Source organism: Oryx dammah, unplaced genomic scaffold, assembly GCF_014754425.2.
Source record: "Oryx dammah isolate SB20612 unplaced genomic scaffold, SCBI_Odam_1.1 HiC_scaffold_8, whole genome shotgun sequence".
Classification (NCBI taxonomy): Eukaryota; Metazoa; Chordata; class Mammalia; order Artiodactyla; family Bovidae; genus Oryx; species Oryx dammah.
Window position 1 is genome coordinate 35,098,036 of NW_024070192.1, and position 25,976 is coordinate 35,124,011.

Below are 25,976 nucleotides of genomic sequence, written 5' to 3' on the forward strand. Positions count from 1 at the left end.
GACAATTGAGTTTTAGAATAATTTGTTGCACAGCTATAGCTAAGTAACACATAGTCTGACACATAGTCTCCATATCTGTTAACCATTATTAACTCCATCTTACAGGTAGGAAGACTGAAGCTCAGGCTGGTGAACTGATGTTTTTCATGTACATATACAGCTATTAATAGGAAGTGGCAGTCAGACACGACTAAAGCGACTTAGCAGCAGCAGCAGCAGCAGGAGTGCCAGCCATATCCTCAACCCAGGGCTTTTTGTTGTTGTTGTTGTTGTTGTTGTTGTTACTTTTGGCCACACCGTCATGGCATGCGGTATCTTAGTTCCCTGACCAGGGATCATCGAACCCAAGGTCCCTGCAGTAGAAGCACCAAGTCTTAACCACTGGGCCCCAAGGAAAGTCCCAACCCAGGGCTTTTAGTGCCAGGTTCTAGGCTCTTCTTTCTGTCCCACCATCCCAGTTATCCATTGTTGAGTAACAATACCTAGTGGCATTAAATAACTATTTTATTATGCTCTGGACTTTGTGTCTGGAACTCCGGCAGGACACTATGGGAATGGTTTATCTCTGCTCTACTATGTCTGCGTCCTTGGGTGGAAAACCTGATAGTCTGGGGATGATGATCTGAGAGTGGAGGGCTCTGTTACTTACACATCTGGCAGCAGATACTGGCTTTTGGCCAAATCCCTCCATGGGGAGCCTTAAAACAGGCCAGGCATCCTCATAGCATGACGACTGAGTTCCAGAGTGAGTGTCCCAAAAGGCAGAAGGTGACAGATTCTTTAGGCCTGGGCTCAGAAAGTGGCTCAGTGTCGTATCTGCCACATTCAGTGAGCCAGCTAGCCATGGAACCCAGGTTCAAGGGAAGGATACATAGCACCTACCTCTCGGTAGGCAGCATGTCAGAGAGTATGGGGCCATTGTTTAAAACTGCCACACCTGTAGCAACCTCCTGATTGGTGAGGGGCTCTGAAAAACTGTCCCTGCCCTGACAGGCCACACGCTGGTAGGTTGGCCTCATGTGCACAAAACAAACACTAACTCTACCAGCCTCCTGTGTGAAGTGTTCATGAAGGGCTTACCCAAAGAAGACATATCACAAGGGTTCAGAGAAGGCACTGCAGCCGTCAGTGACACTTCCTGGCATCTACCATGTGCCAGGCTCTGAGGGAACAGACCCGGAACCTTAAGCAGTGGCTTTAGAGAGTAGTGTGTGGTACAGCAGGAAGATGTGTAAAGAAACACCACTGCCCGAGGTAAACAGGTGCCACACAAGAGAAGCCTGGAGCAGACTCACTCCACTTAGCCTTGGGGGCTCAGAGAAGGTTTCTCAGAAGAGGGGATATCTGAGCCAAAGGAGAAAGTCTTTCCAGACAGAGGAACAAGCCTGGGCAAAGGAAGGAGATATGAGGTAATAGTATTTGGGCAACTAGAAGTGACTCAGGGTGGCTGTGGGGTGGGCAGAGCTGAGGTAAAGCCCCAGCAGACACCAGGGGGTTGGATTCCAAGAAGCATTGCCTACCGAGGTAGACCACTTACTGGTAAGAAGTGGGCGCATGGCATGAGGGGAGGAGGATGACTGTGACCCTGTTGGAAGATAGGTCTAGAAAGGTGGACATGTGGAGTCTGAGATGCCTGTGGGGCTTTCAAGCGGGATTCTAGCTCTGTGTCTGGACAGTTCTGGCCTGAGGACTAAAGAAGACAAGGGGAGCTGCGGGTGGAGAGTCTTGAATGTCAGGATCAAGGGCCAACTCTATATTCTATAGGCAAAGACAACCTAGGGAAGGTTTTAAGTAAGAGATTATAATGGCTAATAGTTAATGAGGGCCCATTACATGTTGGGCAAAGACCCAAGCATTTTATATGAACTGATTTGGACCTCACAGTCATTCTGTAAGGAAAGTGCCACTGCACTGAATTTAAGATATTTTCAATTGTAATATATACCATTATGCTATGACATGTCTTCAATTTAAAATGGGTCCTTCAGAGATGTTAAAATGCAGATTGAAGGAAAAAAGGCCAAGGAATCAAAGAAATACATGATCCGCATTTAAAACATGAGGAAACAGGAACAGAAAAATAACTTTCCCAAGGTTTGGTAAGTGCCAGAGCCAGGATTTGAAATCACGCAGCCCAACTCCAGAGCCCAAGTTTTCAAGCATCATTTGATGCTGGACAGGAGGGTCTAGTGATGTGGAGTTTTAAGAAGACCAGTGTGGGGACTTCCCTCGTGGGCCAGTGGTTAACAATCTGCCTTCCAATGCAGAGGGCACAGATTCGAGCCCTGGTCGGGGGACTAAGATCCCACAAGCAGCAGGCAAACTAAGCCCATGCACGATAGCTAGAGAGTCCCCACCCCACAAGTAAGATCCAACACAGCCAGGAAAATAAAATAAATATTAAAAAAAAAAAAAGACCAGTGTGGCTGCTAAGGGTGCAGAGTGGGCTTTAGGGGAGTGAGCAGAGTCAGATGCACATTTGGGAGACTGGGCTTCATGGGGAGAAAGAGGGTTCCAGAGAGGGCTGGGGCCCATAGAGCAGGAGGAGGGGCAGAGAGGAGCAAAGGCCTTCAGAGATGGGCAAAACTGTTGACCCACTGCATGCTGGGTGTGAGAAGGAGGACAGCTCTAAAATGCTGAGCCTGGAAAGAGGGCACATTCTTGGGGGGCTTGAGACAGCTCCCGGAGACAAAGGAGAGCTGCTGTGGCTGGGGTGTCAGCAGGGCGCTTCTCACCCCAGTGTGGGTGTCAGCGTTGTCCGGTGCCTGGCTGGCAATCACTTAGTATTTATCAAATGAGTGAATGTTTCAATTGTTGTATGAGCTTGGGCATGCCATAGATCTCTGGGTTCCATTTTCGGTATAAAATGAAAGCATTGGACTAGAATGTGTAAAACAAAATGGAAGGTGTTTCTCCAGAAGGGATAAATTACTCCTTTCTCTCTATCCCCAGCCCCTTTACAGATTCCCCCAAACAGTGGTTCTAACCCTGGCTGGCTGTAAATTAGATTAACTGAGGCCCCATATGAGACCACTAAACTCTGAATCTCTGGAGACAAGACCCAGCAACAGGTAGCTTTTTTTTTTTTCTTAAACAGGTGGTTTTTTTAAGATGACCAGATGACTGTACGTGCAGTCTCCCAAGTGGCGCTAGTGGTAAAGAACCCACCTGCCAACGCAGGAGGCATAAGAGATGCAGCTTCCATCCCTGGGTAGGGAAAATCCTGTGGAAGAGGGCATGGTAACCCACTCGAGTATTCTTGCCTGGAGAATCCCATGGACAGAAGAGTCTGGTGGGCTACAGTCCATAGGGTTGCGGAGTCCGACACGACTGAAGTGACTTAGCACGCACACATGCAGCTGGTTGAGAACTGGGAGCTTCGTTTCCAGTTTGAACTTCAGTATCCAGTTTGAAAACCATGGGGCTGTGTGAAGGCAAGGATCCCTCCCAGGCCTAGGCCCTTGGACTGTGACTTATAGTTGGAGTAGGCCTCTCTTTTCATGTCCTATCTCCCTTCCCCCAAATCCAAACTCCTGATAACCAAGAGACCAGACACCAGGGTTTCTCAACCACATACTGCTGACTGTTTAGACCAGATCATTCTTTGTCCTGGAGGACATTCCCATGCATTTTCAGATGTTTACCAGCATCCTTAGTCTCTAACAGTTAGATGTCAGTACTACATTCCCCACCCCACCCCCCATCAAAACAATCAAAAAATCTCCTCTGGTGCAAAATTCCCACCTCCCCAAGTTGAGAACCACTATGCTACATGAGCCTCTCTCTCCCCCTGCCCTCCCCAGTTGCAGACAGAGGCCAGGCAGAGGCGGAGGCCATTTGACAGCACGTTTAATTGGGCCTGGCAGGAGGGAGGCCTCTCTCTGTGGGAGGCTTCACAATGTTAAATGGAAGGGGAGCGTGCCAGCAGGCTGACTGATGTGGTCTCACTCTAGGGGGAGGGACTTTTCCAGAACACTCATTCCCGGATTCCCAATCAGTCACAGGAGGGCCAAGAGGAGTTTCTGGGGCCTGGCAACCCCCACGTTCCGGGAACAGGCAGAAGGGGGTGTGGGAGTGGTGGTGAGCAGAGGGGATTCTTTCCTTCTGTAGATATTTTCCTGGCACGGGGACTGCCCACGTCTGATTGGTTGAGGGATGAAAGGGAGGAGCTTTCCAGCTGTGGGTGCCTGGGTCCCTGGTGACCATCTGATATTGGGACTATGGGGTATGTCTGAGTATCAGGATCTGGAAGATTGAACCACTTGGGGCTGGAACTTAGGGTGTGGCTGTCCCCCGCCCTCCCCACCCCACCCCCAACGCAAAGAGAGAAGTGGACTGACGTTGTGGGCACACGAGCTCCTTAGAACTGGAGGCTAGGCTCTGTCCTCGTTTTCACAAGTCAACTTTTTGCTTGGAAGTAGTTGTACCTGAGGGAAAACAGAGGGTGGGAAGCCTGGGAAGGGAGGAGGGAAGGGCCGCGAGGGCAGGAGGAAGGATGAGGGGGTACTGGTGGGAAGTGGTGAGGCTGTCTCCCGCCCTGATCCCGCAACTCACTCCACCGCGAGGCTCGGAACACCCAGGAGCAGGGCAGTTCCGCACACAAAGAGGAGCAGGATCCGAGCTTCCCAAAGATCGTGACTTCCTATAGGGGACCCAGGAGGCAGTGAGTGATCCCGGGGACCACACCCATCGATGCTGGGGGAGCCTCAGAGCTCAGAGATTTGGGTGGGGGTGAGCCAGAGGTGGGGAGTAAGGACCTGGGAAGCAGCGCTTTCGGGGCCAACAGTACACCTCGAAACCCTGGCAGGTGGAACAGTTGTACAGGATGGTGCTGCCTCCTGCAGGAGACAGTAGGGCTAGCAGTGCGGCGGGAAGCCTCCGTTCCTCTCTGCTTCCACCGCCCTCCGTGGCCGCTCTCCTCAAGTGCCCCAAGCCCCTGGCTCTCGCTACCCCTTCCCTTTCCTACTCACGGCAGGCGGGAGGGCAGAGAGCTGAAATGAAAGACAAGGCAGGGTAGGGGCGGATGAGCTCAGCCATACACCCCTTTGCCCAAGGACCTAGGCACCCCTTGTTCCTTCCCCTCATCCGTACCTTCTCTGTTGTACTCCCGGAGCTTGGTCTTTTGAAGCCATTGCCAATATGAAGGGAGTGAGTAGAGAGACCCTTTGATCTCTGGGGGAGGGGCAGAAAGCAGCTAGAGTGCCCAGGGCCTCAGCAGGGCTGGTTCACCTCCACCCCTTCACCCAGCACCACCCCATCATGCTCTCCTGTCTCCATCTGCCCTCCACCCTTCCCTACTCCACCTCCCCCTCCTTGGTTGTGCCTTCCAAAGCCCTAGGTTGTGCCTTCCCCCTTGACTTCACCCATGACTCTCAGGACTCTGTGAGTCTTCTCTGTGATTTTGTTCAAGGATGCATCATCTGTGGAGATGGGTAAGGGCGGGGTGATTCCCTCATTGACCTGGAAGGAGGTTCTGGGCCCTTTCCCAGGGTCCAAAGAAGCTCTCCCAGAGGGAGCAGAAAGTGTGTCCAGAGAGGGCTGTGGACTGAGGAGATGGCTGAGAGGCAGAGCTGTGAGGCCACTTGCAGGCCCGTTGGGGCGCAGGGGTGACTGTTGCTAGGCCCATCCCTGGATGTCTGATTTTACCTAAGGCAAAGGCCGAGAATGTCCAGGAGACCTCACAGTCCTTCCACTGGACCTCCATCTGGTTGCAAAGCCGAGCCAGGCGGCCCGACAACTCACGGTCTGGGACACGGCAGAAGATACAGGCCTCAGCGGCTGCCAGGAAAATCCCACCTAGTGCCAGTGTCCACATGAGGCCTGCTGGCGGCTGCTGGAGGGAGGGCTGGCCCCACCTAGACTGGGAAGGCATTGGAATGCTCTGTGATCCTGATTCCAGCCCTTTGTCTGGAGGTTCTAGAGCATTCTAGAGCATTCTAGCACAGTGACACTGCCCCATCTCTGGCTGGGGTAAACTTGGGGCCCAATGAACTGAGGACTGGAAGAAAATTCTTCTAGTGGGAGATGGATAGAGAAAGCAGGCCTTCTGCTATACCCCCAACCTAGCCCTCAGCAGCCTTCATGAGTTGGTGATTCCAAAAGCAATTTTATTTTTCTTCCTGTAAATCATGACCAGTGATAAACAGTAAGTGACTCCCCAGTGAAGAAGCTGTTTGTGAGTATCCCATATCCCCAGGGACTCAGAAACCCATCCCTGTCCACATCCTCCCCCACTCTTTCAAACTCTTCTGTTCATCTCTTCTTCGCCCTGAGCAGCCTTGGGCCTTCCCCAGCTATCTCCTAGCAACAGGCTCATGGTTGCCTTAGCAACAGAGAGTTCTATACAGGCCTCCAAGGCCTAGCTAAGCCCAGTGACTTTTCTTACCTTTCATTAGAAGATCCTAGTGACTCAAAGCTCAGCAGGCCCCTCCTGCCTACGTGGATGTGTGAAGCACATGTGCACACACACTCCTTGTGATTAAACTAATTGTCAGTCTACTCACACCCATACCACAGACACACCTGGTACCAAAACAGTTGCTGGGCAACCCCAAACAGGCCTGGACATGCAGAGGCCACAGAAAGACCAGCATACAGACACCACCTCCAGCAACATGGCTGAGAGCCAGGATGCAGGGATCCACGCATCAGTCAGAGCCACTGGCTGACAGGCACGTACACAGGAAGGAAGGAAGGCCAAGACTCAAGAAGATGCCCGGCTCCTCCCTATAGCCACCCTCACCTTCAACATGGGATTCTTTAAAACACCTGGATCTCCAGAGGGATGCTCCAGCCCCACAGTTAATGGGGATTCTCCTAGCTCCCTTATGCCAACCTAAGGTGGGGCGTAGCCCTCCCTGTCTCCCTCAGTGGTGGTTTAGGACACAGCAAGGAACCTCCCTTCCCATATTTCACAGTGTTCTGACCTCTCATTTGTTAGGCCAGACGAGGCCACCATCTCCAGGAGAAGTCACAGTCCAGGAGACCACATTAGAGCAATCCAAAGTTCCTCTTTCCCTCAGACCTCACCGTCCTTCCACAGTCCTGCTAAGTTGAGCCTGGGCAGAGAAGCATACCTGCTTTTCCAGACACTGAATACTGAGCTCCAAGCAAGGAAACACCGAAGGTCCCCAGATTCAGGCAGGACCAGCCAGGGAAGCCTCCCCAGCCCTCCCAGGATCGGCTCCAGTCCAGACCCACTGATCTTGTGGGCTCTTGGTGGGCTCCCTCCAGTGTGGGGAGTCCTGTCCATACTTGGGCTCTCCAGTCAGGTGCAATGGGGCCTCTGACTCTCACAGCTCCCGGAGCAGAGCTAGGAAAAGCCCTCAGGAGAATCTTCAACCCCCTTAATGACCCGTTCTTTCTCCCCCCGCCGCCCCTCCATGAAGTCAGACTGAGGGCAGCATTCCCAGGTCTCAGTTCCTAGTGCCGAACAAAGCGTAGAGATCGGGAGTTGAGCAGGTCTTCAGGATCAGGGAAGACAGAGTCGAGACGGAAGCCGTGCTCCAGAGCCACCCGCAGCACCTCCTCCAGGAAGCTGGGTGTGCCCACCACCTCCCGTGGCTCTCCTGGTGCCCCGGTCCACAGTGGCTGCAGCCCCAGTCTGCGGTACTCCACTTCGGGGAGTTCCGTGGGGCGGGGGGCCCATTCCAGACGGAAGTGTGGGCCTCCCTCTGCCCTGTCCTCATTGGTCACACCAAATCGGGCCCGCAGGGCACCCAGACACTCAGGATCGGTGCAGAAGAGATTGGCTCGGAAGGTGTCCACCTGGACAGAACTCAGCTCATAGTGGTGTGGGCCTCGACGAGCAGAGAAGTGCACCAGGCGGGGGCTGCTATCTACATCTGCGTGGAGCAGGGCGGCTGTGTGAGCTGGGGTCCCCCGAGAGGCCTCCAGTTCCCGCAAGGCATCCAGGAGGGGTCGGATCTGGTAAAAGTCTGCCTCTGCCCTGAGAAGTGCTGTCTCCCCATATCCAAGGGGCAGGTCTAGGCGGCCCAGCCGGAGGAAATTGAGGATGTGCCGGAAGGCCTTGCCATCTCGATCGATGAAGTAGTGGCCACCTCCCTCGGGACTGAGTTTGGGGGTCATGGGGGTACCAGCCCTAAACATGGCCCCCAGCATGGAGTCTGGGAATCGAGTCAAGGTCTCCAACGTAGTGGAATATAGCGTTCCCCCGACATTCAGGGTCACGGGGCCCCCAAAGGAGGGGGGCGAAGAGGGCACAGTAGGAGGAGAAATTTTGAGGAGTATAGAAGACACTGAAAGAGAAGAAAAGGCAGAACTTCCTGGATGCGTGCAGAACTGGGTGGTAAGGTTCAGACTGTCTCTGAGTGGGAGGCACAGGTTGGAGTACAAGGCAGCAAGATTTGGGGCTCACCCTAGCTGCCTTGGTGGTGGGGGATGGTTTCTGGGCACAGAGACGCCGGAAAGGTCGAGAGAACGGATGAAAAGAGCAGAGGGAAGTCAGAGAAGTACGGGAGATATAGATCCGATTCCGGGTGGTCAGCGATTCTTTTCTGTGGTCTTCAGACGGTGGCTTTCCAGAATCCAACCAGCAGGTGACGGTGGCGAGCACAAGGCCGACTCTGCAGGGTCCAGCTTCTCGGGCAGATCGCTGTCACCGTGGGCAAGTCCACGCAGGGCTCCGGGGGCCAGTTTGAGGCCTTGCCTTGCCTGATTCCGGCGCGGGTCCCAGGAGATGGAGGCGAGGCTGATCGGAGCCGATGGCGGGAGCGGGGAGGGGTGCCTCTGTATCGGCTGGGGACCGCAGATGCACGTTCAGTACAAGCTGGGAGTGTCCGAGGACTCCGATGGAAGCAGCCGGGAGTCTCGGGACCCGGGCGCCGACGCCTTCCTCGGGTTTCGCCGCAACCGCTTAAGTCCTCTCCTCCCCCAGGAAGTGGCCTAAGGGCAGCGGCCGGGGGCCCTTTAAGAAGCAGCCCCGCCCCCTGGGCGCCCCGCCCCCGCCGGCTTAGCTCTGCTAGGGTGGTGGTGGAAGCCGAGTGGCGAACCAGAGAGACGGGGCTGACAGGCTGGACCAGCGCACGCTAGCGGGGGTGGGGTCCGGAGGGTGACTCAGTTACGTCGTTCCGGATGTACCCGCGACGGCCTCACGGGCCCCCAGGTGTGCCCGACCTCACGTCTGCAATTCAGTGGATGCCGGCATCTCCTATCCCTCCGCTCAAGAAACTGAGGGCCAGCCGTAGGGGTTGGGGACCTGTTTCTTTTCTGTCACTCCCACGGGGAATTCCCGAGGGGGCGGGTGCTGAGCATCCACATTCCAGGGATGCCTCCGGGCCACGGTGGCCTGAGCCAGCCTCGCCATCCCTGCCGGATGCCAGCCGCCCCCCTCCCCAAGGCTAGACCCAACCCACGCCACGCAAGCGGCCTCTGCCTGGCCGGATGGGTCTGGCCACGTCGCCTGAGCCCGCGAGCCCCCGCCCTAGAGGCCGAAGCTCCCACTTCACTCCCAGGAGTTGCCCCTCCAGTGACTCCAGTTCGAAAACTCCCAATCGTTCCTGCACTCCAAGAGTCGCAGTGCCCTATATCTCACCAGCCGGAAAGGGGTGGCCAATAAATGAACTTTGAAGAGCAAAGCACAAAGGCTTTAATGGAAAGGGCGGGCGGTGGGGAGGGAAGGGATGGCGGTGCGAGCCCTTGAAGGCCTGGGATCAAAGCGTGTGGAGGTCATGACTACGCCGGCTCAGCTTCTCCGGGTCGTCGGATGCCATGAGGGAGAAATCACGGAAGATGTCAAGATATGTCTCGTCTCCTGAAGGGAGGGAGAAAGGGCTGAGAGGCTGGGTCCTAGCACGAACAGCACAATAGGGACAGCCCGGCCTGGTAAGAGCACGCGCTTCCAACGTGGGTGGAGGAGATGTCTGTACTGTCAGGGCAGCGCCCTCGCCTGTTCTTTGCTTTGTTTCAAGGACCTGGAGCGTAGGATGCGCCCAATACGTATTTGTTGAATAAATAATGTAATTAATCAATGAAGCTGAAGACAGGGAGTTGGGGACAGGTCACCAGGGGCCAGAAGCCCACAGTTACAATGTTGTACAGGGCGGAGGGGAGGTGTACTTTACCAGCCTGGCCCTGGGCCGCGTCGGCCTCCCGCATTTTTGCCAATCGTAGCCTGAAGGGGGAGAGAATTAAGGAATTGATGACATTCTCACCCCACACCCACCCCCACCCCCACCTTCCAATCCTTTGAGCTGGGTTGTTTCTTTTACCTGTTTCCCCAGGGTCTAGTATTTTACAGATTCCTGACAATGTTAATGAATGATGCCTCTCAGAATAAATCCACCAAGGAAGGTGAGTTTATCCTGTCCTCTCCCCTTCCTACTCCAAGCCTCAGTCAACACCTGGAGAAGCCTTTCTCAGTCTGGTCCAGGAGCCGGCCCCGCCCCTTTCCAGGCCCCGCCTGGCAAGCTGGGGTCTGGCGTGAGCCCCGCCCAAGTGGATAGTGCAAGCGCGAGCCCCGCCTCCCCAGGCACCCTCACAGAGTGACGATGTCAGCGTTGGCTGTTTCCACTGCGATGGTCAGGGGGTCTCTGCCTTCAGAGTCTTGAACTCCCATATCGGCCCCCCGTTTCAGAAACAGGCAGGCCAGCCTGGACAAGATAGCCAAGTTCAGCGGGTTCCTCGCCCCGTCTGGGGCCTTCCTCCCGAGGCCATCATCCCTGTCATCCCTACCCCGTGTGGCCAAGAATGGTCGCGTGGTGGAGCGGGCCCCGGCCTTGGTTGTCCACCTGGTTCACGTTTGCCCCGTTCTGGAGGAGAAACTCACAGGCCAGAAGAGAATTCTGCATGGAGAGAAATAGAGAAGGGGAGAAACCATGGCAAATTAGAGACAAAAGATATTTTGGAGTCGGGTCAGTTCAGTGGTATGGGATGGCAGGCTCTGCTTTTTTTTTTTTTTTTAAAGCTTTATTTATTGGCCGCACCGTGGGACACCTGGGATCTGTTCTCCAATAAGGGATTGAACCCACAGACCCTGCCTTGGAAGCACAGAATCTTAACCACTGGACCACCACCAGGGAAGTCCCTCTGCTCTGGCTCTTTACATGTTATTACGTCCATAGTACAACCTAATAAGGCATGTTATCCCTATTTTACAGATGAGGAAACTGAGGCACAAGGAGGTTCACAGCTGTAAGTGGTGAGGGTCTGGATCCAAACCCAGGTTTCTCAGCCTCCAAATCTCACCCTCTTAGCAATCTAACTCTACTGGTTATCACTCCCTAGGGGCTGGGGAGAGGGTTAAGAGCTGGGACCAAGGTCAGGAGAGGGAAGAGAGGAGACCAAAGGTGTTGCAGGGAGGTCACCAAGACTCTCACAGCAGCTGTGGCCTGGATCAGTGGTGTGGCATTCTCCTGACCCCCGTTGACCCAGTTGACATCAGCTCCATGGGCAAGGGCGTCAGCCATGGTAGGAAGGGATGGAGGGTGCCCAGCAGCTCGAAAGAGCAGGGCCCCGGGGTGCAGGCTCTCCAGGTCCTCAGAGGGGGGCTCTGTGAAGGGGAACCAGCCATGAATCTAAGAAGGAAACCCCCAGCACATACCCCTGACATTGTGACGGGATAGGTCACTTCTCAATTGTGGGGAGGACTCCAAGACCAGGAATTGTGGTGTGGGGTGATGGAGGGTGTGAGAGGATATGGGTGGGTCCCTAGGCATATAGTATAGACAAATCTTTCTCCTCTTCCTGTCTGACTACCTCAACTGGCAGGGATGATGGGGGTGAGCTGATAGTCAACCTCAGCTCTCTTGATTCCCTCTCTCCGGCCAAGCCCCCACCGTCATCCACAGGCCTCTGGAGACTTTCACTCATTCTCCTGACTCATCTCATGCTATTGGCACCCTCCACAGCCCTTCCTGCTTCCTCCCAGCCCCATGGTCCTTCCCATCCTTCACTTTAATCCCCGAAACTCTTGCCTTATAAAACCAGTGCTGGTACGGTCTGGCCCCTTGAACATTCTCAAGAGGAAGACCTAGACCTGGGACTCTGTGCCTCCTCAATGGGCTTGGCACTGTGCTGAGTGCCCAGCAGATGCTCACAGATGCCCAACCAACCGTATACCTGGCTTAGAGCTGAAGCTCCCCGGCTTGGGCTTGATATGCCCCGGCTTTGGGGGCACAGGAGGTTGTCCCCTGGGGGGCCCCCGGCCACCTCTTCGCCCTCGAATCTCGGGAAGCTTGGTCAGGAACTTCTTCTCCACGTATTTAGCATGAATCCAGGCCTCCTTCTCTTGCCTGGCGGGGGAGCGTTGCAGGGGAAGAAGACAGTCTTCTCTCCTCTTGTCCTGGGCCCTCCCTCCCTCCCCATATAGAGGGTGGCCCCAGCCTCACCGGGAGCAGCGGGGTCCTGGCTTCTTCACAGCCATGGCCTCCACTCGGGCTTCATAGATCTGGTTTATGACGACATTTCCCAGCTCACACATGAGCTGCAGGCGGCCCAGGTGGAGACAGAGACAGACAGGTAGGGTGTGGGTGAGTATCTGAGCCTCAGGACTCTGCGGCCCTGCCCTTACCCCACCCCCACACACTCAACAGCATCCCAAGTCACCTTCACGAGTTCTGGCTCCCATGAGTCAAGGGTCAGAGACCGGACTTTGGAGAAATGAACTCCAAGGCTCCTAGAGAGCAAGAGGGGATATGTCAGGCCCTCTGTTGGGGCAGCTGCTACTCCTGGAAAGACTTAGGGGCAAGGTCCTGCGTGGGGGGGCCCATGCCGATGCACTGGGCCAGGAGGCAGAGGGCAGCCAGGACCACATGGTCTTGACCTGGATCAAGCAGGATTCTGCCTGTTCACCATTCCCTCTCCTCCCTTCTCATCTTCTCCAGCCTCCTCCCCACTCTCCAGGCATTCTGGCCTGGACAACTCTTGCCATGCCACTCCCCTCCCCACTCCCCCCTGAGGGCTGTATAGACCTGCTAAGGCCTCATAACATCATCTCTCTCTGCTTTTCATCAGCTCCCCAACCCTCAGCAGTCCTGACCCCACCCTTCCTCCAGACAAATGGATCAACTCCCCTGGGTGTCCTCCCGCCCTGGCCAGACCAGGACACCGAGGGCCTGGGCCCACCTGGGTCCACCTTGGGCCCCACAAGCTCAGCCCAGGTAACAGGCAGAGTGTGAGAGGAAACCCAGGCAAGTCTCCTGCCCCCAACCCAGGAGGAGCAGGGGCCCACGCTTGGGACCCGGAAGGGAGAGACCTGTGAATGCCAGAGCACTGAATGCAGAGGGTGACGCCAAGGTTGATGCTGGCCCACTCGGGGGCGGGCTCCCGGCAGTCACAGCACTGGGCATTGCCGTCCACGCTCTGCACCTGGGCTGCCACATGTCCCACTCCACCAGGCTCCCTTCCCCTGGTCAACCCGCCAGGGCCCAGGGTGGCAGCGGAGCTTATGGCCAGGTGTCCTGAGCCCTGCGGGGAAGGGGAAGAAAGAGTGGCTCCAAGGGAAGGGATCTCCTAGCTCGCTGGGCAGCCCAGCCCTGCACTCCCAGTTAAGGTACCTGGCCTGGACCCCGGGGGCTGTCATCAAGGCGAGCCTGGCTGAAGGCTGTGGCGATGCTGCTCTGCACGGCGCTGACCCACAGCTGCATGAGGCGCTCTGAGTCAGCCTGCAGGAGGCAGGACCTGGACCAGAGGGGAATGGAGAGCAGGGAGGGGTCTAAGGCCTGGGGAGTCAAGTGGCAGGATGGGCAGGCTGACATTCAGCGAGAGTGCGGCTGGTTCCAGTCATATGGAAATACCTCTGCACCAATTGGTAATACCCTTCTAGATTCGCCCCTTTGCCCTATACTCTCCCCCTCAGTCGACCACCAAAAGGTTAACATCTGGGGCAGCATGAGGGGCCTCCAAGACCCTTGCCAGCCGGTAAGATTGAGACACACAGGTCATCACCCCTGGACACTGTGCTCACTTGCTGGGGGACACGACCTCAAAGCAGAACCGTCTTTCTGAGTCAGGACAGAGCTTCACTGTGCAGAGACGAAGGTCATCTACCACCATGGTCACAGGGTCCTGGTTGGGGGAGGGCAGATGTCCAGGCAGCCACAGTAGGGCTGAGTCCTCCTGGGGCCCAGTGCCCGAGACCCAGCCTACTCACCTTGTACCTCTTCTGATAGACCAGTTGGTTGTTCTGAATAGTGAACCAGCGTCTGGAAGAGGTGGAAATAGCGTTCATGATGTGGGGGTATGGTTCAGGAGAGGGACAGGAGGAATGTGGTGCTCTCAGCTTCATAGAATCTCACTGAGAAGAGAGCCCTGGGCTGCCCATCCCAGGAGATGTTGCAGAGGAGGGGCATCCGGGGACACGTGAGGGGTGCTGGTCACATCGCAGCACCCAGTTGTGATAGATTCACAAAGACAAGTTTCCAGCAGATGGCAGTAAAAATGCTTTGTCTAATAACATAAGTCCATTACTACAACATTTTGGCAAATATAAGTATCTTGGAGAAGGGGCTCCGTTTCTTAATTTGCACAAAGATCCCTCAGGGGCCAGCGGTGGCCCCTTAGGGCCACCCTCAGGGGAAGGGGTCATATCAGAGCAGGTCACCTCCCTGCTCCACACCCTCCCATGGCGCCCCACTTCCCTCAGAGCACAGCCAACGAGGCCGTCATGATTCATACCCCTTTAGCTCCACCTGCATCTTCTACCACTTCCTCCTCCCTCCCTCTGTCCACACCCAGGGCCTCCCCTCTGTTCCCTGAACGCTCCAGGTTCCTCAGGGCCTTGGAAGGGCTCCTCCTTCAGCCTAGAACATTCTCCCCCTATATATCCTTCCAGTCCTCACTCGGCAGTTACCTTTCCAGGAAGCCTAGACTGACCACCCTACTCAAAGTCACAGCTCCTTTCTAGCTGTGTCCACATTGCTTCTTTGTTGTTTTTTGCCTATGGTATTCTTACCTTCTAAGATAACATATAATTCACTTAATTACCATATCACTGTCTATCTTTGCTGATGGAATATAAAGTCTCTGAAGGAGGCGGTGGGGAGCGGGGGCTAGAGGCGGTCTGTCTGTTTTTCCTGGCTGTATTTAACACATGGTGTGTGCATGCGTGCATGCTCAGTTGCTTCAGTCATGTCCGACTCTTTGTGACCCTATGGACTATAGCCCACCAGGCTCCCCTCCCCATGGGATTCTCCAGGCAAGAATACTGGACTGGATTGTCATGCCCTCCTCAGGGGGCATGGGGGATCTTCCCAACCCAGGAATTGAACCCAGGTCTCCTCTGGAGGAGGATTCTTTACCCACTGAACCACCTGGGAAACCCCATTTAACACACTATAACCACTCAAAAAAACCCCAAAACCGATGGTTTTGGCGGATTGGGATGTTCACTCCTCACCTGCTCCAGGTCTTAAATGCATTGCTGGCCCTTTTGAAGAGATGTCCTTCCATGACCAAGCCACCAGGCCCCTCCCTTAGGCTTGGCTCTGGCTCCTCCCCACCCAGCTCCTGGGGGCACAAAAGTGTCAAAGGGCAACTGAAGTGGCCAGAGACCAAGGCCCCAGGGCCATCTGCCTCCTGTCTGCGGCCCCAGTCCTCACCTTCTGTTTTAGCAGCACATGTCTCTGCTCCATGTCCCTCTTCTCACGGGCTGAATTCAGGACCAGCTGGTGTAACTGAGCACAGGAGGGGTATCTCAGATGGCCCCAGCCTCACCCACCAGGCCAGGAGAGTCGTCTCAGAGCCCCTTCCCTCCCTCTTCCACCTCCCTGCTCCCTGGGGCTCTACCTGGCTACTCAGCTCCTTACGATATTGGGCCAGCTGGCTCAGCTCTTCGTGGCCCTGCTGGAAGTGGGTAGCCTGGGCCTCCACCAAACGCAGCACCTGGGGACAAGGTGGGCAGGGGGCAGACCCCTCTCTTTCCCCAGTCCCTCATGCTATCAGCAGGCCCCGCCCCACACCCCCCCCCACCTCGACTCACAAACTCCATGATGTCAAACTTCCTCTTGTCCTCAATCACATTGATCTGAGAGCCCAAAAGATCTCAGGTCAGTCTTGAAGACACACACCCCACGCCTCCCACTGCACACCAGTGACTCCAGCCTCAAGGTGATTGAGGCCCTGGTACCCCAGGAGGACAGGTAGGGGCAGGCACCTGCAGGGCATAGTCCAGGGCCCGGCCCCGGTACCCAGCTCGAGCAACCTTCAAAGCGGCTCCAGCCTCTTCTGCCTCCTGGGCCCGGCGCCTGGGAACCTCTGCATTGTGGGCAAGAGCAGCCTCCAGGTTCTCGGCCCCCCGCCAGAAATCCCGGCCAGCCTCTCGGAAGCTCCGGAGACCTCTGGAGGTGCAGGAATAACACAGAATTACCCATATACCCACCGACCCCAGCAGAGAAATCCCTAAGGTTTATTCATAGCCTTGTAGCTACGGACACTCAGGACTTTGAGGGGATCCTTGAGGTAGGGGATAATGATCAGGCCACCAGAAGCCTCCAATCTCACAACTCCTTTATTCAGGGAGGCCCCCATGGTAGTAGGAGAGAGGCCAGAAGACTGGTTTCCCTCCCAACTCACTCCTTAACCAAGGTCTGAATTTGCCGCTGCAGTGTTTGCTGGGTGGCGTCAAGAAGCTCCTGAGGGAAGCAGAAGTTGGCAGGTGGGGGTCAGGACCACAGATTTCCTTGTCCCCCCCACCAGCCCCACCCCACCACCCTCCACTTACAGCATGGCTGTCCAGCTTGTGGCTCAGGCTCTGAGTAAATTTGTCCAGACACTCCTAGGCAAGAAGATGCAGAGAGAGAATACCAGACAAGGGCGGTCGGGTCCTCCCATCCCTAGATTTCTGACCTGGGACCGGCAGACCCCAGACCAACCCTCCCCTCGCCTTCCCCAGGGTCTCTCCACATCCCAGACCCCACCACAGCCTGGTCTGGACCCTCCACATACCGCCATCATGGGCTCTGGTGGTCCCAGGTGGGCGAGATCACAAATGCCCACAATGAAGGCCCGGCTGGCAGCAAGGTAATTCCGCCCGCTTTCCAGGAGGCCATTCCCCAGTTTGAGGAGCTGGGAAACAACAGAGCAAAAGGAGTCCTGCCGGTACCACCCAATGCCCAGTGCTGCTCCTCTCCTGTCTGACTTGTCTCCCCTTTCCCAGGGCTGAGCCCCTCCCTCCCCCACCTACACTTCTCTGTGGCCCAGTCTGGTTTCTAATACACACGAGCTGCTTTCTCATTTCGGTTTCTTTGCTCCCACTGCTCTGAGCCTGGATCAAAATTCCTCCCAGTCTGACAGCAGAGCCAGTCGGTTTCACCTCCCGGACATCTCTCCTGCCCTGCGTCATCTGCTTGGATCCAGAGTTCCCCAGAAACGCCATCCTCAAACGCTGTCTGGCTCTCAGGATGAAACCTGAACTTTACCTGCTCAGTATTAAATTCTACAGGAATTGGGGATACCCTGGCTGTCCAGTGGTTAGGACTCTGAGCTCTCACTGCCAAGCGCCCAGGTATGATCTCTGGTTGGGGAATTAAGATCCCACATGCCTTGCCAAAAAAAAAAAAAAAAAAAATCTATACAGTATTTACTGTCTGGAGGTGTCCATTCTGTGCTTAGTGAACATTTCCTCATAAATAGTAATCAGTCAGCCAGACCACAGGGTCAGGGCAGGGATGGTGCTCTTAGGGCCCATTCTGTCTGGCCCTAAATTACAAACAAGGAGGCTTTAAAAAAATAATATTGGAACCAGTCCATTCTGAAGGAGATCAGCCCTGGGATTTCTTTGGAAGGAATTGAAACTCCAGTACTTTGGCCACCTCATGCAAAGAGTTGACTCATTGGAAAAGACTCTGATGCTGGGAGGGATTGGGGGCAGGAGGAGAAGCCTACGACAGAGGATGAGATGGCTGGATGGCATCATTGACTCGATGGACATGAGTCTGAGTGAACTCCAGGAGTTGGTGATGGACAGGGAGGCCTGGTGTGCTGCGATTCATAAGCTCGCAAAGAGTCGGACACGACTGAGCGACTGAACTGAACTGAACTGAACTGATAGTTACTTTACAATGTTGTTAGTCTCTGCTGTACAGCTAAGTGAATCAGCCGTTTATATACATAAATCCCCTCTTTTTAAGATCTCCTTTCCATTTAGGGCATCAGAGAGCACAGAAGAGAGTTCTCTGAGCTATGCAGTGGGTCTCATGAATTATCTATTTTATACACAGTGTTAATAGTTTAAATATATATGTCAATCCCAATCTCCCAGTTCATTCCACCCGCCTAGGAGGCTTGATAAACAAAGGACCAGTGATTGGCCTGAGGAGGGTCTCTGGGAGGCCCCTGTGGCAGTAGGAATAGCCTGAAGACTGGTTTCCCTCCCACTCACTCCTTGAGGTGGTGGACTCAGAAGCCAGAGCTAGGTTTTCTGACCCCTGGTTCTTTTCACCTGCAGGAACTGCATGGCTCCTGGAGATGACACCATTGGTTCCAGCCTGAGTCACTGTATCTGGGAAGGGGCAAGAGTTCATGGAGCCTGTCAGTTCAGCCTGGGGATCTAGAGACCATCAGGGCAGTTCTATGAGGAAATCTTGGGTAGCAGGGGCTCAGAAAACATGGGCTACAGAGGTTTGCTCACAGAACTTTTGTTGAACTGAAAAACACTTTTTCAGGCTAGTGAAGGCTTCAGGGAACTATAGCTTGACTTGAAGATGGCTGGCAGGGTCAGTAACGGTCAGGAAAGAGACCTCAGTCAAATTTTATCAGATGTCACCCTTGAGTGTCCGTAATAAGGGACAAGGACTCAGAGGATCACAACTCCCCTGCGGGACTGAGTGTCCAGTTTTTCCCTTATTCACCCTGCCTGCCCAAATAGTTGAATAAGGAACTTTCAGAAGACTGAACTAGTGACAAACTGGTACATCCATACAATAGCACGGGCTCAGCAATGCAAAAGGCATGAGTTCCTCATCAACTATTAATGAACTGCTGATAACTACTGATAGGCCACAACTTGAATAAACATAAAGACATTATTTTGAGAGGGAAAAAAAGGCCAATCTTGAAAGGTCACATACTGTATGATTCCACCAAGATAACCTAGAAATGAGAAGTCTAGAGATAGAAAAGAGATGAGTGGTTGTCATGGATAAAGAAGGGGGTAGGGACGGAGGGTACCATTATAAAAAAGCTCAAAAGAGTTTCTTTGTAATGATAGGAGTTTTGTATCTTGAGTGTGATGCTGGTTATAAGAATCTATACATGTAATAAAGTGCCACTGAATTATACACAAAGATTTTTTTTTTAAAGAGTATATTCAGGGATTTCCCTGGGTGGAGGGGGGGTCCAGTGGCTAACACTCCGTCCTCCCAGTGTTAGGGGGCCCAGGTTCCATTCCTGCTCAGAAACTGGATCCCACATGCTGCAACTAAAGATCCTATGTGCAGCAACTAAGACACAGCACAGCTAAATAAATAAATGAATTTTTTAAAAAGGGTATATGCAAAGCAGGTAAAATCCAAGTGAAGTCTTTAGACAGCTTACTGTATCATGCTAGAAGCAGTTTCCTGGTTTGAGCAGTATACTACAGTTATGGAAGATGCTACCATTGGGGGAAGCTGGGAGATGGGTGCCTGTGCCTCTCTGTGCTATTTTTGCAATTTCCTGTGATCTGCAATTAGTTAAAAATAAAAAGTTTAACTTAAAAATATATGTATATATTCATGTGTACAACTGTGTACAACACCAGAAACTAACACAACATTGTAAATCAGCTATACACCAATTTAAATGTATCTGTTTCATTAATAAATGTATCTATTAGTTGGTTACCTACTAACTTCCAGGTCATGGCAAAGGCCCTGGGGATTGAGGGGGGGTGGGGGAGGGGAAATGTAAAAGTCCCTCAGGATGCTTCCAATCCAGGAGGGAAAAGTAGAGAAGAAACAAACTTGGCAAGTGGGACAGACACAGGCTAAGGGAACCCCTGTGACTCCCGCCTTTGCATAATCCTCACTCCTTGAGTGTGGCTGAGTAAGGATTATGCTTCTCACCATGTGGCAAGGGCAATAGGATGGCGCCCCCAAATGACAGAGGTAACGGATTTGCCCCGTGATCACATTCTGACATAATCTGACGGCATCTTGTCAGCACACACTTGGGAAAGCCTACTACTGGCCTTGAAGAAGAAGCAAGCTGTTATGAAATAAACTGCCTATGGACAGGGCCCGGGGCCAGGGAACTGTGGGTGGCCTCTGGGAGATGAGGGCCTCAATCCCACAACAGCAAGGACTGGAACTCTGCTTTGAGCAGAGCAGAGCACAGTTAAGCTGTGCTGACCCACAACTATGCTAATGCCTGTGCACTATTTGAAGTCAGGGAATATGTAATCATTTGTTATACAATAGAAAACTACTGCAGCAAGTAAACACATAACATAGTTGAGATAAATGTTGTAGAGGGGAAAAAAAAGCCAAATAAGGGGGATGGGAGCATGCTGATTTTGTAAAGAGCAGCCAGGAACGCCTGACTGCATCGTGTCAGTATTTTACTGATTTGTTGCCCACAGTCTGAGAGTCCCCTGAGGGCAGAAACTTCTGGGGGCTCAGGGTCCCGCATAACACAGGTCTTCAGAAGGAAGCTCACGGGTGAGTCTTGTTTTCCAAGCTTCTGAGCTCCGTAAGGATACAGAACCACCTTTCGGTTTCTCTGTAGCTCCCAGTATCCACCCAACCTGGTTAATGTCTGCTCATCTCCAGAATTTATACTTAGTCTCTACTTTTCGCCCCAGCCCTACCCCTCTCGTCTCACTCACACCCTGGGTCACCCCTCCACATTCGGATCACCTTTTCCAGCCGGGTCTCCAATTCTGACACTTCGGCTTCCACCAGCTCGACAGAGGCTCTGGGAAAGGACGGACAGTGTCATAGGAACAGAGCTTGGGCCTATCTGGTCTGTCCAGTTGGCAGGGTCAGGGGTTGGGGTTGGGAGCCGAGGGTTCGGACAGAAAAAGCTGATGGGTTAAGAACATCCCACCCACCCGCTCTGGCTCGCTCACCCTGCACAGTGTGGGAGCTACTAAGGCCCAGGCCAGAGCAGGAAGGTAGAAAGAGGGTGGATGTGGCGAGGGCAGGAAGTTGCTAACCGCCCAGAGCAGGTGCTGGGGGAGGGGAGGGGTCCCCAAGAGAGGGAAGAGGGAGTGCCAGCTCTGGGGTTGAGAGAAGCTGGAGGGACCCCCTCCACACTGGCAGAGGGTGGCGAGCATCAGAGCACGGGATTTGACACCAGAGGTATGGCTTTGACTTCTATGCTGGATCTTGCCCCTCTGAGACCTACGCCCTGGAAAGACATCCTCCGTCGTCTACATCCTCCGTCCAACATGGGGAAGGTTGTGTATATTAGGGAGTGTCGGACCTCCCCACCTCTGCCCCTGGACACCTGTGTACACTTACCGGAAGCGGGGTGAGTCCTTAAGACACTCCTCAAAATCCAGCTTGACCGTCATCTCAGCTAGACCGCTCCGGGGCCAGTGGGCCCTCGGGCCTGGACGGGGAGCTGCAAGTACAGGCACTCCCCTCGCCTGGGGACGTGCTGATGAGGGAGGAGGGGAGAGTCCTCTCCTGGGGAGAGCCTGGGGGTGGGGGACAGGATTCTTTCCCTAGGTGCAAGGGGTGTCCTAGGAGAAGCTCTCACCCCTCACTTTCAGGCAGTGCTGGGAGGGGTGGAGGCGGGGCCGGGGGTGGAGAAGGGCCTGAGATCAGAGAAGCCACAGCCCCGCCCTCGGAGACTCTCTGCAGTCACCGTCCTAGGGCCCTGGTCTCTCTCAGCTTGTCCTCCTTCAATGGTTGAGTCATGGAGGCCTGAGAGATACAAGTTCAAATCCTGATTGCCTGACCCTGGGCAAGCTGATTCCTCAGTTTCCTCATCTGAAAGATGGGATGGTAACTCCTATCTCCAGGGTGGTTTTAAGAATTAAAGAGGATACTGGTAAGTGTGTGGTTGAATCACACCAGTCATTGTCAGACCACTGCAGGTGGGTCTTCCTGGGCTCCTGGTTACCTGTTGAGTCCAGTCCCCCTGGCTATGCCAAGTTTTTGCTCTGCTCTGCCTGTGGTTTCCTGCATGTGAACTTCCATCTCTGCCCCCCTTCTCCTCCACGACAGCTCAGGATCAGCCTGGGACCCCAATTCACAGCACCTAGACTCCTGCTCTTCTCTTTATTGTCTACTCCGATTGACTGAGGGTAGTAAGGGCGGGGAAAGTTGGCTCCCACCCCATCCCCAGCTGGCTACAGTTTCCATTGTCTGGTTTCCTCCTCCTGAGTCCACTGGAGCCGCAGGGTTTCATCTGGAAGAGGAGGGGCTGGGTTAGTGGCTTTCTTGCCACAGGCAGAAGATGTGGCCCACGATCCCCAGACTCCCTAGAACCTACCCACTCAGCCCCTCGCCCTCCCCAGCCAGCCCCTTGCCCCTGCTCAGGCTCACGTCTGTGCTGGTTTTGGTTTGGGAAGTTTGGGTGACTTCCACTTTCCCTCTCTGAGCCTTCCATGCTTTGCCAGTTCAGCCCCTTGGATACCAGCCACTGACACCAGTCAGACATTGCTTGGGACCCACCATCTTTGGAGCACCGGGCAGTACCTGGAGCGGGGTAGGTGGCAGAGAAGAATCAGGGAGGAGGCATGGGGGCAGCAGTGGTACCAAGTTGGGGGGCCGGTACTCATCCCTCTGAGCCTCCCTGGGTCCTCTCCATACAATCCACATTGCACACAAGAATGTGGAGGGCCTCTCTCATCACCTTTGCCGATCTGCTGGCCTGAAGGGAGTAGGGGGTTGGGAAGATGGGAGCTTGCCAAGAGCCAGGCCTGGTGAGATGGTGGCCTGGTGCCCTCACCAGGCTTCGATGATGTCACTATCACCTTCCGGGAGCTCTCAGTGGCCTGGAAATCCTGGGAGGAGCTTCCCGTATGGTCCAGCAGACGGACCTCAGTGCTCATGGGACTCTTGATCACCCAGTTCAAATTTGTGGAGCCTGGAAGTGTCAGAGGACCAGGGTTGGCACACCCATCAGTCTGTTGGTTCTTAGCCCTCCCGATCCTGGGCTGACCCAGCTGAACTCTCACTGCTCTGCTGCTCTTCTTCTGTGTCCTCCTCAAGCTCAGGGTGGGGCCAGCACCTCAGGTATCTTCCTTTGCTGTAATACTCCTTGCGCTGCAGATCAATTTCCTTCTCCAACACCACAGTGGTGGATGAAGTTGGGGACAGATTTCTGAAGGCAGGGGAAGCTGAGGAATCACCCAAATCAATCTGAGTCATAAGGGCACCTAGAGAATACAGGGCACCAGCTTCATTGTGACCCCTGAGCAGCCATGAGAAGCTCAAGCCTGAGGTTCTCATCTCACTTCTATCCCCTCCTCCCATTTTAGAAAAACATCAGTGACCTTTCCACTCCCTCAGAGTTCTGTGGGGCTTTCCGTTCCTCCTTCCCAGCCAACCTTCCTTGGGGCCTGATGGGGACCCCACCCCAGCTGCCCTCTGTCTACCTTGGGGACAACAGCCAACACGACTTCCCTCTTAGGCAGCAGGGCCCTGGGCTGACACCCACTGAGGAAGACAAGCTCTGATGGAGAAGGTTCTGGACTACAATTCTCTTGGGTGTCTGGGCCGCCCCCCATAGCTAACCTTTGGCTTCTAGGATGTGGTTTCTGGCCATCAGGCCAATCTGGCTCTTGACTCCTCCAGTCATTCTTCCTGCCCCACCTCTTCCCACAGGCCTGGGCTCTGAGTCCAGCATCGCACTTCGACTGCCACTGCTCACACTCACACCACCCACACTGCCGCTCTTGCCGTTATCCAAGGGAGGGTTTTTCTGAGGCTTCAGGAACTTCCCTTCATTGTAGTGTGCCTTGCGGCGCTTTTCAAAATCATTGGATTCTGTGGGCCAGTGTCAGAGCATGGCTTTCCTGCCAGGCTCTCCGCTGAGCTCTCACTCCACCTCCCCTTCCACTTAACCCCACCCCTCATCTCACGTGTCTTGGAAAAGCTGTCTGATGACCCCGAGCTTCTGTTATCGCTGTACAGGACCTTGGGGCAGAAATTGTCCATTGCTGCAAACCTGAAAGGGAGGGAGACCAGTTGGGAGCACAGAGAGAACAAAAAATGGGAGCAGGTGGTAGCTGGGGCCAAGCTGGCAGACTCCCCCACCTTGGCCTGAGTGAGTCCTGATCCAAATTGTAGTACCTCCCATTTGGAGAGCCAAAAAGCAGAGCTGGCTCAGACCCTAGTTCAGGGGTGGAGGGGGCAGGAGGCCGCAGTCCCTACTGACGGCTGGCAGGACTCTCACCTCTCTGCTAACTTCTCAGGAGTCATTGCGTGAGAGGTACCGGCAAGCAGGTTTTCATCGCTGTCTTGCAGCCTGCAAGGGAGGGAGTCAGCAGTGCCTCAGAGCAGGCAGCAGGCACTCCCCTTCTCCTTAGAGTAGAGAAGAGAGTAGGAGCTGAAGGGCTAGAGCTGCAGACTCCCACCTGTGGAAGGGAGTGCTGGGCTCGTCCACCTTCATAAAGCCATAGTTCTTGTCAGCAGGGTGGTAGGTCGCCAGGATATTCATTTCATCCCAGTGCTGAGACTTTTTCCTTCCGGTGAAGAAAGGATACAAAAAAAGGGGAGGAAATCTCCTAGTGCTCAGAGTCCTCCCTCACTCTTTCAGTCATTCAAAATCTTTTCCGACGTGTAGGAGGCTGAGGTGGGGTTACACTTGATGATAATCAAGTGCTATGTAATCAAGGGTTTATCCTATACCTGCCTCTCTCTCAAAGGCCAGGAACCTCGGCTTCCCCACCCAATTACCCCCACTTACTCTCACTTTTAGTTCTTGGGACTGCACCCTCTTTCCCCTGCCTTGGCTTCCTCCTGTGTCTGGAATCCCTTTCTTCCTCCCCGGCTCCTTACCTCTCCGCCCCGGGGGATTTGTGCACCGTGATGGAGCTGCTGTTTTTTAGGATGCTCCGGGGCCGGTCCTCACAGGGTCTGTCTTGGCGCATGCAAGTTGACTCGGATATCGTAATGTTTGCCGAGTTGTACAACCCAGACGCCCCGGACCCCAGGTTGAACGTCCCGGATACACTGGTTCCAGGGAAGGAGGGATTAAACCCGTCAGGTTTTGTACGGGACCCAAAGCTGTGGCCCGCGACTTCCCCAGGATGCTGGTTGAGCTCGGAACCGAGGACTGCTGTCCCTCCGGAGGGCTGGCTAGAATCAGGACTGCGAATTATAGTTCCCCCATTGTGCGTGGGGGGCCCAGAACCGTGAAACATGCTTATTCCGGAGAGCAACCCGGCTTCTGACTCGACTCCTCCGATGCCTCCTGGCACCCCCCTGATACCCCCACCAGGGGATTCTCCATTGAGGCCGCCAGCAGCCCCCAGACTTTCCTGCTTCTCCATGGCCCCACTAGGGGGCCACTCTCAGCTACCTCGCCCCGCCTCCCTGCTCCACATGGCCCCGCCCCCATGCCCCGCCCCCACCGCGGCTGGAGGGGGACACTTGGGCGAGGCCTGGGTCCCCTCCCCCACCGCTCCCTGGAGCCGTGGGGGCGGAATCAAAACTATTTAGGGACCTCCGACTGGAAGCCTCTCAGGTTGCCCCTCCCTTTCTGTCCCACCCTAAAACCTTTCTTTGTCTTTGGGATTTGTTCCCGCCCTTCTCCCCCACCGCCCTCATCCGAATTATCCAATCATAGTCATTGTCCCGGACGCCGTGCGAGAAACCTAATTGTGACGTCACACACAGTCCAACTAAAGCGTGAGCATCTGGGGAGTCTTGCTGGGGGGTTGTTGATAGCTCTGGGGGTGGCTGTCTTTGAGGACTGTCAGCGTCGTTGCCTGAAACTACCTGCCAGGGTTCCTTTGGACTGTTTATTCGTGGCTTTAAAACCTAAGTTTGGTTGAACTAGAGTTCAAGATGGGCTTGTCTAGAAACATCGCGAACTCTTTTCGCCCCAAAAGCCAGCCCGCTCTGTTTCTGCGGAGAAGTGGA

At 54.5% G+C, this 25,976-nt stretch overlaps 3 protein-coding genes across 3 annotated transcripts; all 3 read right to left on the reverse strand.

Moving 5' to 3' along the window:
* Window positions 1-4,322: 4,322 nt before the first annotated feature.
* Window positions 4,323-5,993, reverse strand: TMEM95 (transmembrane protein 95). Its single transcript, XM_040243531.1, has 7 exons — window positions 5,647-5,993; window positions 5,364-5,420; window positions 5,092-5,172; window positions 4,971-4,991; window positions 4,758-4,838; window positions 4,555-4,642; window positions 4,323-4,427 (listed from the first exon to the last, which is right to left on the reverse strand). Exons 1-7 carry the CDS (start codon window positions 5,870-5,872, stop codon window positions 4,400-4,402), a joined length of 582 nt encoding a protein of 193 aa, XP_040099465.1. The 5' UTR covers window positions 5,873-5,993; the 3' UTR covers window positions 4,323-4,399.
* A 93-nt stretch (window positions 5,994-6,086) lies between these two features.
* Window positions 6,087-9,171, reverse strand: KCTD11 (potassium channel tetramerization domain containing 11). The gene has a single exon (XM_040243524.1). It carries the CDS (start codon window positions 8,119-8,121, stop codon window positions 7,423-7,425), a length of 699 nt encoding a protein of 232 aa, XP_040099458.1. The 5' UTR covers window positions 8,122-9,171; the 3' UTR covers window positions 6,087-7,422.
* ACAP1 (ArfGAP with coiled-coil, ankyrin repeat and PH domains 1) lies at window positions 6,087-25,385 on the reverse strand. The gene is made up of 27 exons (XM_040243511.1): window positions 24,891-25,385; window positions 24,467-24,574; window positions 24,286-24,357; window positions 23,066-24,057; window positions 22,837-22,974; window positions 21,399-22,293; window positions 20,793-20,850; window positions 16,903-17,022; window positions 16,679-16,732; window positions 16,531-16,589; window positions 16,112-16,295; window positions 15,938-15,982; window positions 15,745-15,840; window positions 15,558-15,632; window positions 15,356-15,465; window positions 14,111-14,162; window positions 13,925-14,025; window positions 13,515-13,638; window positions 13,214-13,425; window positions 12,565-12,634; window positions 12,348-12,442; window positions 12,079-12,251; window positions 11,337-11,509; window positions 10,693-10,802; window positions 10,500-10,610; window positions 10,083-10,132; window positions 6,087-9,772 (listed from the first exon to the last, which is right to left on the reverse strand). The coding sequence occupies exons 6-27, from the start codon at window positions 21,449-21,451 to the stop codon at window positions 9,672-9,674; spliced, it is 2,226 nt and encodes a 741-aa protein (XP_040099445.1). The 5' UTR covers window positions 21,452-22,293; window positions 22,837-22,974; window positions 23,066-24,057; window positions 24,286-24,357; window positions 24,467-24,574; window positions 24,891-25,385; the 3' UTR covers window positions 6,087-9,671.
* Between the last annotated feature and the right edge of the window lie 591 nt (window positions 25,386-25,976).